The sequence below is a fragment of the Opisthorchis viverrini genome (assembly GCF_000715545.1).
Source record: "Opisthorchis viverrini unplaced genomic scaffold opera_v5_564, whole genome shotgun sequence".
In the NCBI taxonomy this organism is placed as follows: domain Eukaryota; kingdom Metazoa; phylum Platyhelminthes; class Trematoda; order Opisthorchiida; family Opisthorchiidae; genus Opisthorchis; species Opisthorchis viverrini.
Genome location: NW_008752227.1, coordinates 72,452 through 89,499, shown reverse-complemented (window position 1 = coordinate 89,499; position 17,048 = coordinate 72,452). Strand labels below are relative to the sequence as shown.

At 44.6% G+C, this 17,048-nt stretch overlaps 1 protein-coding gene across 1 annotated transcript in view; it reads right to left on the bottom strand.

Moving 5' to 3' along the window:
* Positions 1–7,488: 7,488 nt before the first annotated feature.
* The window catches only part of T265_11730 (hypothetical protein), a gene marked incomplete at both ends in the record, with an annotated part of 40,108 nt that continues 30,548 nt past the window's right edge, over positions 7,489–17,048 (bottom strand). The window contains 2 exons of the mRNA XM_009178468.1: positions 7,489–7,587; positions 10,247–10,640. Coding sequence (XP_009176732.1) covers positions 7,489–7,587; positions 10,247–10,640 — 493 coding nt within the window. The remainder of the gene's footprint in view (positions 7,588–10,246; positions 10,641–17,048) is intronic.

Genomic DNA, 17,048 nt, shown 5'->3' with positions numbered 1-17,048 from the left:
AGGCCTTGATAATCCCTGTTTTCAAATGACGAAAATTTCCTACATCTGGAAAATGCAGATCACACCGCTCTCGCTTCCGAGGAGGAGGAGATGCAGGTGTTTTTGGACGAATTCCCCTAAGTCATCCAGTCCTTTGGTAGGCACCCTTCACCCACAAATTGTAAGGTTGTGTTCGTGGATATGCAGTCGCTGAACACGCCAATTACCATACAGGAAGTGGCATTCGCATTCGTGGAGCGATCGATCTTGGAAGTTGTATTATTTCTTATTAAAGTGTGACAGATGAGGTCAACGCACGAATCTGCAGGGTTCGGGTTGTGTTTGCTAATCTGAGACACCTATGGCGTCATAGTGAGGTATCTCTGAATCTCAGTGGATGTGTGTATCAGTCCACAGTGCTTTGTTGTATGGCTGCAAGACGGACTGTTCGACAAGTCTCCGGGTGTTTAACAATCGTTGTCCAAGGACCATATCTCGCATGGGTTGGTGTCGGCGTATTAGAAAGCAAGTTTCCGGTTGTGCAACGGGGATCTTCATTAAAGAATGTGTCCAGCACCAGAAGCTGCGCTGGTCATGTATTGCGTTCACCGAACCATCGTTTGCCAGGAAGGGGGCGATTTTCCGTCCCCGGCGAAAGCAGACAGGTGGTCAATCCATGACCTAGCAGAGGAGTACGAGAGAGATCACGAAACGTTTGAGTGCTGTCGGTGCTACTCACCTACTAGGGTCGGGACCGCGCAATCCCCATTGCGCTTGGCTGGAGAAGCCGCAGGGCACAGCTGTTAACCAATGCGAATGGATTTTTGTCGACAGTTTCTATCCAAATTGTCTGAGTGGATGTCTAGAGGTGTATGCACCTCGAAATGAGTGTAGTAAGGTAACAATAAGTCACCTCTCCGTTCACTTTTATTCTTTCCTTCAGAATAAGGCTTTCAGTGAAGCACCAGTGTCGAACACTGATGTTGACGATGATGTTGCGCGGTATTTATGTGGTTGGCGCATTGCTTAATTGTGACCACCCGCGTTGACCTTGGTTGTTTGACAGAATAGCCAGCAAATCAGTAATAGTACTCATAAGCTCCGTCCACAGATTACCAGAATTGAACCAGGTTTTGCGAACTGTGGGCTAGTTCTGTTAGTTTTCGGGATCCAAACACCGGTTTTTGAAGTCTGTCTGTATGCCAGCTAACTAAATCGATCGGTTCAATAGAGAAACACGAGAAACGCAGGAAGTTTAGCGAATGCGAAACAGACTATATGTTCAGCTTATTGCGTCCAACTCATGGATTGTTTATTATTGGAAAACGTTGGCGTTGTACTGGGATGCAATGCATTGCGAGACTGGTACTCGTTTCTTGAAATTACTCCTGGGTCAGATCATCGGAATCCCAAGCAGGATAATTATAACCCCATGGTGACTTGCGCAAGTATTTTGTGGAACAGCAAAAGAACACTTCACTGATTTGAAGCCGAGGAACTAACAACAGTGGCAAAAATAAAACAGTTCTTGAGCCAGCAGTATACACAACGAATATAGGGTAACTACCGAGTTAGGTAGAGGTTTTGAACACATGCGGCATACACCAGGTGAACTAGTGACTCAAACAGTTCCAGAACCACACGAAATTCGAACGTATGTGGCTAATCAGAATGAGATACTACGCAGCGTAGTCCAAATTGACGGTCGAAGCGCATCAATCCCAGCACAGAGTTGCTGGGGACATCTGAATTTTCCCGTCTGAACTAATGAATAATTCTCCAGCAGGTTTTCCATGGCGTTGCTGGACCGGGAAGTCCTGACAGGTGGGTCAATCGATCGAAACAGTCAGAACATTTACTGCGCCCCGTTCAATGCGTCGGGCAAGTAAATCACATCACTCAAGCGTGGACGATTTCACCTGTTCAGATGTGTCCAGTATGCATTGTGGAGTCCTTCTGATTCATTTAGCTGCCAGTTACCTAACGGTTGGCGTGCATCTAGGCTTCCGCTCATTTAAATAAATCAAGCTCAAATGGTCTGTTCCACACTGTGGCTTTCAACGTTTGCACTCTGTTTCAAATTGTGTAAGGGGTGACTCCTGCTCAGAACTCGTTCTCTATTTAAATCTGTCTCCGAAGCATTCAAACCACTCTGGCCGAAACCAAATCCCCTGCATTTTACTGTTCGTGTGCCTGGTGATCCCAAAACAATGGCTTGTCATATCTACGTTATCTGCGCTTAGCCGCAGTGCTGAATGCGCTTTACTGGACTGGGTTCTAGTTAACAGTCACGTTTGCATTATTAGGCTGGATGGTTCCGTCAAGATAAGGGCAACTTTGAGGCTGACAAAGATAAGTTCCATAGAGATCTTCCTTGGTCAATCCAGTCACAGATGTACAGATGTCGCGATTCTGCCAGATGGTATGAATGCTTTGGTTGGTCAACCAAGTCTTGGTGGTCGATTTGGTGTTGACGCTCACTGCACAGTCAATTAGGAATGGAGTCTTTCAATTTTGTGCTGAAAATAATTTGTCTCTAGCCAGCGCACGTGTTCACACCACGCAACTCCAAGTCAGCCGTGGACTCATTGGGATCGTGTGGCAGTTGAAGAGCTTCGATACAAGACTGTCGTTCATTTTAGACTCTAATCACGGTTTGGTGCAGGCACACGCATCGCTTTCGCTGCTGGACACGTCGGCTGATACAAAGGCATTCAATTATCTGCCTACTAACCGTACTTGTAGCTGAACAATGTCCGATCGAGTTCGGTCAGAAGCTCCTAGAACTCAGCGGGGATATGTGTAATTTGGACGATGACTGGAGGAAGGTGCAAGAAATCATGCTCACAGACCTCGTCTGTTTGAAGTCAATCGCACATTCCAATGAATAATAGATCTTTTCACGATTAACAGCTTTGACTGAGCCTAGGAAGAGTATACCAGCCATAAACATTCATGATGGTGCGTGCAGATCCATCGCAAGCCGAGTAAATGATAATCGAATGATTGATAAAGAGCTCTGGTGGACCCAAAAACCCAAGAAATGGAGGAAGGCTTTACATAGGAAACCATCGAACCCTGTTCCAGCTAACCAGATCGACTACTCCGAGGAGGGCAGAGGGTAGTGAGACAATCTCCAGAAAAGATGAGACCTCACTCCACTGACTGAAACGTCGTCTTCAGCGATGGGCTGAAACATTTGAAGGACAGTCCAGCTGAACGCCATCAACTCAACCTCTGGAGGGACCAAATGAATTCAAGTAGGAGTTGGATGCCAGTCCGCCATCGGCAATGAAAGCTTGTGGTGCAATCTCAATGCTTCAGCACAACAAAGCACTTAGTTCAGATGGCTTGCATCCTGCAATCTTCAATGAGGGTGGTGGGTTTCGTGTAGCCATCCTGAAGGTTACTCCGAAGTATCTGGAATGAGGAAAGAATACCAACAGAGTGGCGCATCTCGACGGCGATTTCTACTTTCAGCGAAGTTTCACGGACGTTTTGCGATAGCCAGAGAGGCAGGGGTCTGGCGGCCGCCGCTGCTAACGTTCTCACTGGTGTTTTCTTGCGAAGGTCGATCCATCGTCGATGTAGTCATATTCACGAGAATTACATTGCATTTTCCCTCATTTGAGACATGTACTGAAGCGGCACCACTCCTTCTGGCCACCAAGAATGAGCGGAATTCTTGAACTCAGATATTATTTTTACTCCGTTTCTAGTCAGCAGCCAGAACAGTATCTGTCGATAAAGCATGTCTCATCTAAATTACTGTCTCTTATAAGGTCTGTGTATGCACCATGCCGTAGACGCGTACGTGTTCATCGCATCTAGTCATGTCGGGAATAGGCGTTCTCCGACGCTTTTTCTCTCTAACTTCGTAATCCAATTGCTGATTGTACCTTATTTACCTGCCTTTACCACCCCAGCGACAGATAATTTGTGGGCGTTCGCTCATGGACATTGAGTGTGCCGATGATATTGCTCTTCTTGGACCAGACCCTTTGGAAACGCGAACTAAGTTAAATAAGCTAAATGATTCCGCTACACTGCTTGGCATGCACCTGTAAAGTGTAAAGCGCTGCTGAGTGGATAATGCCCAAACCGCATGCTTGCAGATGCACCGATCAGTGTGGTGGATAATGAAGTGTGTGTGCAGCCGCAAAGCTCTCACTGGTCTGGCGAAAGATGACATTATTCCTGAATTGGGAAGGTAGTGACAGCGTTTGTCAGCCTCCGATATTTGTGGCGCCGAAGTAACGTCAGCTCTGAATGTCATGGATATAGTGTACAGTAACACGGTCTTGGCTGTTCTACTATATGGATCAGCGACGTGGCCACTACGTGCGGAACAAACTTTGAATTCTCCCTGTGTTTGACCACAGATGTCTCCGAAGCATCACACCGGTTTGGTTAGAACACCAAACTAATAAGGCTGAGGTACGTAGAATGGTTTTCCGGAAAGTCAGCCCTCGCTTGGTAGAATAGCTGGTCGCACTGCAAAGGTTACACTACTTAAGTTATATACTTCGTATGCCAAAGGACCGTTTGCCTTGTAGAAACTTCTACCCTGAGCCTTGTGCTGAATGAAAAAGACCCGGGGGCATTCAGCTCAAGGCTGGGCATGAAAGTCCTCACCACTCAAATCACTCGCGTTGGTAAATGCTGTCTCTTGGGATGGAGACCGCAGAACGAGACAAACTTATTAGTTACCCTGAGAGATAGGCTGTGTCAAGCAGCCAATGGCAATCTCGGTCCAATACTGTCACCTCCACTGCGTTGCTCTCACTGCTTGACATACTGAAAAAACAGATCCATCCATTGTCACTGAACATACTGGGCCATCGCCTCCAACAGCTGGCACTCATTCTCTTATCGTCGGTGAACGGTGTTGTGGCAGCAGAAAACAGTGCACCCCGATACACCGTTCGTGAGTTGAAAAACTGAAGTGAACCGGACTAACGATTCCATTCAATAATGACCATTTTTTGCTTTGCCGTAAAATGCAATAAGCAAATACTAACAAGAACACACAGCACTGCACAACCGAGGATAATTTCATGTATATTTGGGTAAATAGCTTTATCTATATCGGCCAACCGGGTCCTGAAGTTGGTCAGTGGGATGACTAACAGTCATTTTCCTTCAGTAAATCGAACTTTTGGATCCACGCTTTTCGTATCGTACACGGAATTTTCTTTTTGATTGTCTAGAAATTAGTTATGGAAAGTCGCCTCTACAAGTTTGTTTTGCATGTTCAGAGGTTTACCTTGAGAAACTCAATGGCCAATACGGTATGAAAGATGACAGGCTCAATAGACTGCATGTGGGTTACCTTCTAACACTCTGAACAACTAATTTGGATCTTTTGAGAATCGGAAACTCTGTGAGAACGAGCCTAAGCACACAATCGGGTATTGAACCACGACTACAGACACGTTCATTCGTGCGTGGTTGTGCACAACCACTAACCCACCGCTACGCACCACCACGCTCCCTAATAACGTACTGATGATGTCACCTTGCTTGGTGATGAAACGTTTGCAATCCAATTGCCCAGCTCATTGAACAAGCCAACGACCATCTACGCTAACTGAGCTACTGACATTTTCCTTTACAGAATATGCATATGGTAAACAGTGTGCATGTGGTATGACTATGTTTAATATTCCATTGCGAGAATTTTGTTTGAAAATCCCAGAGAAATCACCTGGATATCATAACCTTGATAAGTGATTGTTGATCAGTTTGCTTGCTCTGTTCGCCAAACTGAGGAGTTGTCATACGAGGATAATCATCATTTAGACTTTGAGTGGTTAGTTCCTCCATTTCTGCTTTGTATGGATTAGAACTCTATATGTACCCAGCTCCAGTGTTCCCCGGGAACTAGAACAACGGTTGCTCAGGAAATACCACAATTACCCAGTAGTTTTTACTCCGCGTAGCTATTCTATGATGAGAGCACTTAGCGGTAATTATAAAGTTTACTTCATATCCTCAAATCAACTGCTACTGTTCAGTATTGTGTTTAGGAAGAAACATCTGGTCTCTGAAGATTGTACGGAACGGTTATATGAGGTGCTCACCATTGATAGCTCAAAACAGACTAATTGTTCTGGTAGTTAGCTATCTTTCAGCTCATTCAAGAGATACCGAATTTGCTGGCTGTATTCTGAAACGCTGAACGGAAATTAAAGTGTATCAATCCTTTGGTTCCAGGCGAATGGCGTCATTTATTGTCACCGGTAAGCTTATCACTGTCCGGTCCAGTAAGGAGCAAGTTGCTTTTCAACAGAAGATACTGATGGGTGGCCGGGAACGCTAGCAATGAACCGGAAAGATCCGAAGCTGTTTGCGAATTCCTCGTCGTCGTGATCACATCTGATAGGGTATCTTAATAAATCACGAGATTTCCCCTGAATTTCTGGACTAACCGTCGCTTCAACACAGAAAAATCAGCCAGACGTATGGTTTTGCATGGTTCTATGAATATCTTCCAGCGTTCGCCAACAAAAGTGTTCCTGCAGTGGGCGATTGCTTAACTTGTACGCATCTATTTCTCATGACCCGAACTACTTTCGTTGTCAGCTCATGAGGCAAAAGACCTGAGTTGCAGTGACCCATATTGTGTTTTTCAAGTTCGTAAACACAGTCAAGGCAAGTGGGTAAATCGTACCTATGTATGCGCCAATGAACGGGCCAAACTGACGTGAATGTCCGGATGCTTGAGCCGCTCTCCGATATTCCGCGCCCAAGCGTCCTTTTGAGGTCTCTCGTGGACAGTAAGACCCTGTGTTAATTATTGGATCCTGGCAACTTCACTGTTTATCTGTTCTCTGATTCTGCTTTGCTTTCCTGTGTGTTTAGTTATGTGGGCTATTAGAAAAAACTACTAACTAGTATGAAATCACATGCCTCCCGCGTATCGCACTCAGTGATAGCTGTAATGTCATCTGAATCTCTCGTTGAGTACCTCTCGGTTTCGCTGTGCATGTAAGAGTTTATCGAAAGCTTAGCATCAGTCAGGAGCAGTTAATAAAGTCATTTGAAAATACTATGAGGCTCGTATGCACAACCGTGGTGGTAGAACGGAATTGTCTCCGAGACGTAGAAGTATTAGGAGACATGGAGAGGGTTTCAAAGACTAGAACGAGAGAGGTGTAGACTATGGCAGGACTACAAAGTGTTATATAAACGCCTTTAAAAGCTGCACAGCAAAATACCGACTAGAAGACAGCATGAAAGCCTAAGAAGAATGATGCCAACGTTTGAGAATCAACTGTACTGTCTACCCAATTCAGTCTAACGGTGCCGGCTATTCCACTGCATACTAGCGAGCTTATTGACGAAGCAATCTTTTTCTTGTACGACAGTGGACCATCAGAAAGCACACTGCTCTTTTGGGATGCTAGAAGCCCCACGTTGCTTTCTCCAAATGGCTTGTGGATGGTATATTCGCCGACTACTCGATTTGAGCCTTTCCACGCATATTGGGTAATACAACAAATTAGTTCATCCTCTGGAGAAGATTGAACCACAGCCGTATCCACAAGCAATGGTCAAAGACTTCGAAGTGCCAGCCAGTAAACCTTCATCTGAAATAATACCTTGCTTTCAATCCAGTCAACACCTATGGTGACAGAAACAAACAGACTTATAGTAACCATTTGGCTTGCATGCCACAACTAGTGTGCAAGTTGATGTGCACGTTGCTTTGACGTGTGTGCATTCCATCGGTGCGCGTATCTATCACTTATTTAGTCATGCATTCTTACTGAATTCCATGCAGTGTCGATAAACACAAGATGTCCGTCCTAAATTATTGGTACTTTACCAAGGAACAAGGAGCCTACAGAGTATGTTCATCAAATTGAACAAGAAGGGATTATATCTGACGAACAAATTCGCGGAAGGACAAACCAAAGCCAGTGCCCACTTTACTGAATTTAGCCGCGCCACATTCTGGAGGGCAACAAATACGCTAAAGGAACATGTGATCCTTGACTTGGAGCTATTGCGATCCAGGAGCAAAATCCAATGTAAAATAAGACGAAAGAGTAGGTACCTTTGTCGGCCATTCGCACATATTATCAGGATGGTTGCTTGTAACAAAAAACACTACGACCCATAAATAGTAGTTATTTCTAATGGGAGTCAGATGGTCAAAGTGCTACGTTCTGAGGAGGGTATCAGTGCATTTTAAGGTACTAAGGTAGATTTCGAAGGTGAGCCTGCAGGTAATGTTGTACTTTGAAAATACTGTACAAATCAGGTTTCGCTTTTCGGTGGCAGTCATCCTCACGTTTTGAGTACATGTATTTGTGTCCAAATGAAAGATATGAGAAGAGATTGAATCCCAACACACGGCGCAAACAAACTGAATATTGTGATCCGAAGTTCTCGTTGTTATAAGCAACAAGTTCAAGGATTTCTGTAGTCTCAGACCAAATATTTGGGGAATGTACGTCAAATGGACAAAGTAGCTTTGGAGGTAAGATACCTCGAAGTACCGGGATGAAGTGTTTCATGCATGAAATGTCTCAAAATGAAGCCTCACAGGAGGCGAAGTGACAAGCGAGTTTTGTGTCCCTAGATGCACTGTCCAAGAATGAAGTGTCGTAGGACGTAGTTTCTACGGTACAGTATTCTAGGATTATGTGCCTCAGCAGTACGTCTCCAAAACATACAAGTAAGTCGGTCAGCTAACAGAATGCATGTGTGCTCAGGAATTGTGAATTTGCGCATTTACTGTTGGGAAAACCGAACTCGTCTGTTTTTTGCGGTCAGGGAAATGATGAGAGTCTGCATCATACCTGTTGGGGGATTCAACTTGAAATTTAACCTCAAGTAAGGTTATGATTATCAGCTACCTGAACACTGTCGATAATCTACCAGAGGCATGAAAATGTGTCCAGGGAAGCTGGCTGATGTTTGGCTGCACGTTATTCTATTTGGGGGTATTCAAGTTTCACACAAAGTACTACTGTAAACGGATCAACTATACCAGTTCAAGTTCATAAATTTTCCTAGTTTTTCACACTGGAACGAAAACGTAAAAATACGAGACACTTAGTGTCGTGAATCTTCTACAGTAATAACGAAATAGCAGGCCAGCACCAAGCTAAAACGGATGGACGATATGTAGGCATCACATGAAGAAATATATGTCCACCGGGGACTGTCTATTCTCAGGAACGAAACGGCTCCGACAGACAAACAAAACTGCTTGAAACCCACGGAGACCGCAGATTGCCAGCCGAGTCAAGACGAAAGAGAATGATGACAGATCAAGCACGTTGAGTGGATGACAATTCGCCCTTGGTTCAAGATTTAATGTCCACTTGTATCCTACTTTGCTGCGAATCGAGAATGGATGTCCATGGCGGTATTGCACGCGATTTCCACGAACTCCGCTTTAATAGTGTACGGTGGTAAAAACCAAGCTGAAAAGCTCGTGATCAATAATATTCGATAATTTGATAGTGTGTTGTTTAGCCCCGGTAGTCTTATCAATGAACTTGGTCGACGCTCTGCCGAGCATCAAGTCCACCGTCAAGAAGTTGCCGTCTACATCAGAAGTGATTCTTCACCTTATTCGGGATCATGCTTCCGAGATGTAGAAAAGTTCACGAGTGGACCCGAACAACTAATACTAGTGCAATCTTGTACCATCACGCAAATTAGCCTCAAGAACAGCACCACAGTCAATTTAGGTTAGAAAGCCTTAAAGCACTACAACACAATTACATCATTTTCACCATAGGCTTGCGTCTTGAAATCTTCAGGTTGTCAAAAAGGCCCATTGAGCTGTAAAAGACAGTCAACTCAATCTCACGGTACATTTATTTCTCGTAAAAAATGGTAGATAAAATAACCAAAAGTCGAGGAAAGCATACAACAGCTGCTATCACACGCTCCGTGACTTGCGAATACGGCCGAAACGCAAGTAAATTGAAAGTACTCAAGTGATTGAAGCTCGGATCGAACGTTTCTTAGGGCCAAGTGATTAGTGTGCGCCCGTTTGGTTCATCCAGAATCATCGATTTTGGTCTACAGAACAGAACAAAACCGCATTAACGATATCCATTGCGAAGCTAATCAATAAATGGTCATGGATTGAACCAGAGTGTGGGAAATACACCGACGAAATACTCAAGTAGGTCTATCAAAAAAACTATCTGAGAAGGCCTTGAGAAAGTAGGAAGAAACGATTAAGTGCAAATCAGGTCACAGCTAGTTGGTAGCCGCTGAAATTTTACATACCACTCACTTGAGTATAATGCCGATAATTTGGATGAAAGTTGTGCACAGCATCAACAAAGATATCTCGCGGGTCGATAGTTGCTTTGATACTAGCGGAAATCGTCGGCAGCGTGACTGAGTTGTGACCATCCCAAGTGTGCGGTTCGGGGTCATCGATTTGGAGTCGAGATTCGGCTATATCCCATGGCAACGGTTCTGGTTGTGCCTGATTTGTGGGAGGAGATCGTTCTGCAAAAGCCGATGTCCCGATAAGCAAATCAGCTCGAAGAGTGCGCAGCTTATTGTTTACGTTAGCTGCTGACTCTTTGAATACAACATCTTGACCAAGCGGATTGGTTCCTGCAAAGCCTGACCAGTCTTGTCCTCCCAGAGGAAGATCGAGGACTAACCTGGGCGGATGACTAAAAAACGAAAAAAAAACGATGGAGTGCAAAGATTTGACGCCGGGGTCTCGGGAAAAAGGAGATACGTAGCTATAAGGTTAATGGTTAACAGGCGCATAATCCGATGACAAACCTTCAGAACATAGGTTAGTACCTCTGGAATTATAATGATTTGCAACTTAGATTGTTGCTAGCATCAGTTAGGCTTGTAAACCCAGCTCAACGCAAATTTGGAATGGGGCGACCCAAAAGGCAGAAAGGGAACTGCTGAATATAGGAAGCGTTGGGATGAAGTCAGAAACAAACAGCACAACGCAGCATAGCCTGTGAAAAGGTTGATCAGAACTGCGATGTAGCCTACCAGAAGGAAGCCGTCCATTGAGCCAATCCAATACAAGCTAACCAGACCAAGACGCAGTACAAATCGCAGGCCCACCATTGAAATCACAACAAAGCTATTACTCGATCAGTCAGTCACATCAGAAGGTAGCAACTAATCTCTGAAAACTATCCAAGCAGAAAGTACCCACTGGACCGCATGCTGACTGGTGACGAAACGTCTGCATGCGAATTGCCATGCTCGGCGGACAGATCGACAGCTACCGGGTATGCAACCAAATTTGTAAAGCCATTTTCCCAAAGAGATGAAAGAAATAGCAATAAAAATAAGTGGATCAATAATGCCCCAATTTTCAGCTCGTCTGACAGTCTAGGTAGCGAAGGACAACTCACCCACTACAGCAGACCGGATTCAACGTAGCTTAAATGAAATGACTCTACACCTCTAGGAATGAATTAAAAACCTTGAAGAACATAGGATAAAGAGTCATGAAAGACGTCCATTAGTCAAACAAGGGCATGAAGTGCAACTAGAACAGAGGAGGCACGGGTCCCATCTCCATCCACCCAACTGGTTGCACGATGGATGGAATACTGCCAAGTTGCCCAAGCCTAGACAGGGGAAGTCGAGAGGCAGAGGTCGGGTTCAAACCACGGTCCTTCCGGTCAGTGAATTCGCGGTCTAACCAATTGGGCCAGCTCGCCCCCACCCACCCAACAGGAAGGTAATAAATCATGAAATCATAACGCCTCATTTGCTTTCCCTATTTCTGAATGCAAAGGTGCGGTGATTAGATGGCTCACGGGTCGCATAAAGTAGAGGTTAGAATGCAGTCAGATTCCGGTTATCCGTGAATTGCCATGAAGTTTGTCTCGTGCTGAAACCTAGAATTTGCGGACGCAACTCAGAACATATCCGCTACGATATCTTATGGGCATGCAAGCGCCACGAACCAATTACCTTGAACCTCACGCAGTCAGGTTGATTTGGTTGTGGTCGTTGCTGGCCTTCCGGTATAACCGTTTCGAGGGGCATCCAAAATGGGAGGTACGTCGTCAAACGTCACTAAGACGGCATATTCCACTGCCGAACTTAATTTGAATCCGATAAGTTAGTAAGCCACACAGAAATACGGTTACATGCGCACAAAAGAGGCATTCCATTGACCTATGGTCACCCGGGAAGTGAAACCACACAGTCGTTCCCAGAACTGTCATATCTTCCTCGTTTATCCTAATACGTGTAATGAGATAAGTGAAGTGTTTGCACGGCCGAAGCTGTTTTTCCTCCGCATTCCACCCGAATACGCATCCTGTTCGGATTTTTTCTACCTGAGTATTTATTGACGGAGCTTTACGCCAGCAAGGATTTTCAGAATGGACAGTAAATTATCCGTTCTTTGTCCATCAGAACCTAGAGTTCGTTTAAGTGAGACGATCGTTCAAATGCTATCGTACAGCTGTGGATAGTTCTTGTATGTGTGTTTTAACGTTAAATACAAGCGTACTGTTAGTTGGACATTTCTTAAAGAATCGCTTCACAAAGCTTAGTCCCAGGGGTCTGGGCAAGGTATCAGGTTTAGGTACTTCAGATTCAACAGAATGTCCATTACATAGACGATATCAACACAAATCTGTTCGCGAATCACGAGTTTCGACGATTCCTCAGCGATGGTCCCAATAAAATTAGGTTTTGTTTTCTTAGAGAAACACTGATCATAAGGCGAATGAAAACTCATTGGATATTGAGATGCGCACTGTTGATGAGTTCCAAAAAGAATAAAACGGCTGTACAGTGCTTTTCGGCTCCTCAGCACACATTAGCTTCATTGGCAGGAAGAAATCTCTCATTCAGCTGTACCACTCGGTGCCTAGCTGCCATGCTACCCGAAGGTAGCATGAGAACTGAGATGCTGCCGGGTCGACCAAGTCTAGACAGAAGCAGTTAAAACACCACAGTTAAGCTCAAACGACGGAATTCCTCATAAGCAACTTTACTGGATACTTATTTACTACATTGCTGACCTATCCGAAGCTGCTTGAACGCAAGCCAATGTCCTATTTTCTTGTTCTACTCAACCCACGCTCGGTACCCGATGCATTTACGGCACACACCAAGCTGCTCAATAAATACTGATCTACGAATCTGGTTATCTTTTGTTCTTCCTCTATGTTGGGCACAGTGAGATTCCAACAAATTCGACCTGTCTTTCTTAAACTTCACTCGGCTGTGTACACTTTTCAATCTGTTTTATTCAAGACGCCATATTATATTGTGAACTATTTATTTGCTCTCCAAAGAAGCATTCTGATCGCAAAGTAATTACGGATGCTTCAAGTAGCGATAGACAGACTGCACACTGCAGAGCTTCTCGGATTCGAAAAGCCCCTGTGAATACATCAAGAGTAAGTTTGCTGCATAACTATAAATTCAAACTCCCATAATACAGCCATACCAGAGGAGACGTAAACTCTGTTTCCAGAAGCGATTTCAACCGGTGCCCCTAAGATCTAACGCGACCCCAGAGGGGACGCGCTTGGACGCTTGACTTGTCCTTGTATTCAAATTTGGCCGCACTTTGTCTTAATAGACTGCGCATCTTGAAATCGAAGCCCAGGCGAAGTAGTATGGGATCTACGTGAAGAACTGTCAGTGATATGAAAAAACAAAACAAATGCCGTGAAATAGCCCAGACACATAGTAGCAAAGTCTAATGGGGGAACACTTGAAGGCAGGCCTGACTAGGAAGTCGGACGAATAGCCTACAAGCAGTATCATAGCACACAATGCCCCCTAGAAGAGAGCTGCATCGATTCAGTCCGCTTCACAGACTTAGGCCACCTAGTCACACTCAATTGACAGGCAAATGAGATAAAGACCATACCGTTTTGTGCACTCAATTGAAAGTCTCTTTGTTTTGCAATTATGCCAGGCTGACAAAAAAAGGCACATGAACTTCTGCACGGTGACCCAGACAGATAAATGCACACGCACGACACAGAAAACAATAATAAAGGAAAACGATGCAAGCTGCCCCATGACTTGCAACTGTCGACGGTTAGGTGGACTACGCAAGTTGTCCGGTGTCTATTTCTCCATTGAATGCAAACTAAGCGACATGCAGTCACAAGTGTTCCACGAAAAAACCTAGGCTTCTGAAATCACTTAGCTAAGTGTTTAACAGCCGAACGGAACCCACTGAACCTGAGGAACAGCGGACTAAGTGTCAATACGAACCCCAATAAGCTAGCTTGCTTTACGTAGGTGAAGTTGTTAACTGCAGAATATCGGAATTCTGGATCTTCTTCGAAGGCACAAACCTACTTCTGTCTGGTTAGCTGTTAGCTGCAACGAATCCGAAGAGCCTCAGAAAAGCCACTTCCTCACAACCATGAATAATTATACTATATTCTTTTCTATCAGATGGCTTAAGAAATGTAGCCTTTGAGAAACGTCTATCAATGAAATCCACTTCCCGTAAGACATGCTAATTACACATGACAGTGGAGTCTCGAGTATGCAACGAGGACTCGATCGTCCTAAAACGTAGGTACGAACCCTTCTCTTCCCCTGATCATAANATTTCTGAATGCAAAGGTGCGGTGATTAGATGGCTCACGGGTCGCATAAAGTAGAGGTTAGAATGCAGTCAGATTCCGGTTATCCGTGAATTGCCATGAAGTTTGTCTCGTGCTGAAACCTAGAATTTGCGGACGCAACTCAGAACATATCCGCTACGATATCTTATGGGCATGCAAGCGCCACGAACCAATTACCTTGAACCTCACGCAGTCAGGTTGATTTGGTTGTGGTCGTTGCTGGCCTTCCGGTATAACCGTTTCGAGGGGCATCCAAAATGGGAGGTACGTCGTCAAACGTCACTAAGACGGCATATTCCACTGCCGAACTTAATTTGAATCCGATAAGTTAGTAAGCCACACAGAAATACGGTTACATGCGCACAAAAGAGGCATTCCATTGACCTATGGTCACCCGGGAAGTGAAACCACACAGTCGTTCCCAGAACTGTCATATCTTCCTCGTTTATCCTAATACGTGTAATGAGATAAGTGAAGTGTTTGCACGGCCGAAGCTGTTTTTCCTCCGCATTCCACCCGAATACGCATCCTGTTCGGATTTTTTCTACCTGAGTATTTATTGACGGAGCTTTACGCCAGCAAGGATTTTCAGAATGGACAGTAAATTATCCGTTCTTTGTCCATCAGAACCTAGAGTTCGTTTAAGTGAGACGATCGTTCAAATGCTATCGTACAGCTGTGGATAGTTCTTGTATGTGTGTTTTAACGTTAAATACAAGCGTACTGTTAGTTGGACATTTCTTAAAGAATCGCTTCACAAAGCTTAGTCCCAGGGGTCTGGGCAAGGTATCAGGTTTAGGTACTTCAGATTCAACAGAATGTCCATTACATAGACGATATCAACACAAATCTGTTCGCGAATCACGAGTTTCGACGATTCCTCAGCGATGGTCCCAATAAAATTAGGTTTTGTTTTCTTAGAGAAACACTGATCATAAGGCGAATGAAAACTCATTGGATATTGAGATGCGCACTGTTGATGAGTTCCAAAAAGAATAAAACGGCTGTACAGTGCTTTTCGGCTCCTCAGCACACATTAGCTTCATTGGCAGGAAGAAATCTCTCATTCAGCTGTACCACTCGGTGCCTAGCTGCCATGCTACCCGAAGGTAGCATGAGAACTGAGATGCTGCCGGGTCGACCAAGTCTAGACAGAAGCAGTTAAAACACCACAGTTAAGCTCAAACGACGGAATTCCTCATAAGCAACTTTACTGGATACTTATTTACTACATTGCTGACCTATCCGAAGCTGCTTGAACGCAAGCCAATGTCCTATTTTCTTGTTCTACTCAACCCATGCTCGGTACCCAATGCATTTACGGCACATGTCAAGTTGCTCAATAAATACTGATCTACGAATCTGGTTATCTTTTGTTCTTCCTCTATGTTGGGCACGGTGAGATTCCAACAAATTCGACCTGTCTTTCTTAAACTTCACTCGGCTGTGTACACTTTTCAATCTGTTTTATTCAAGACGCCATATTATATTGTGAACTATTTATTTGCTCTCCAAAGAAGCATTCTGATCGCAAAGTAATTACGGATGCTTCAAGTAGCGATAGACAGACTGCACACTGCAGAGCTTCTCGGATTCGAAAAGCCCCTGTGAATACATCAAGAGTAAGTTTGCTGCATAACTATAAATTCAAACTCCCATAATACAGCCATACCAGAGGAGACGTAAACTCTGTTTCCAGAAGCGATTTCAACCGGTGCCCCTAGGATCTAACGCGACCCCAGAGGGGACGCTTAACTTCCTAATTTAAAGTCAAGCTTGGACGTTTAACTTGTCCTTGTATTCAAATTTGGCCGCACTTTGTCTTAATAGACTGCGCATCTTGAAATCGAAGCCCAGGCGAAGTAGTATGGGATCTACGTGAAGAACTGTCAGTGATATGAAAAAACAAAACAAATGCCGTGAAATAGCCCAGACACATAGTAGCAAAGTCTAATGGGGGAACACTTGAAGGCAAGCCTGGCTAGGAAGTGGGACGAATAGCCTATAAGCGGTATCATAGCACACAATGCCCCCTAGAAGAAAGAGAGCTGCATCGATTCAGTCCGCTTCACAGACTTAGGCCACCTGGTCACACTCAATTGACAGGCAAATGAGATAAAGACCATACCGTTTTGTGCACTCAATTGAAAGTCTCTTTGTTTTGCAATTATGCCAGGCTGACAAAAAAAAGGCACATGAACTTCTGCACGGTGACCCAGACAGATAAATGCACACGCACGACACAGAAAACAATAATAAAGGAAAACGATGCAAGCTGCCCCATGACTTGCAACTGTCGACGGTTAGGTGGACTACGCAAGTTGTCCGGTGTCTATTTCTCCATTGAATGCAAACTAAGCGACATGCAGTCACAAGTGTTCCACGAAAAAACCTAGGCTTCTGAAATCACTTAGCTAAGTGTTTAACAGCCGAACGGAACCCACTGAACCTGAGGAACAGCGGGCCAAGTGTCAATACGAACCCCAA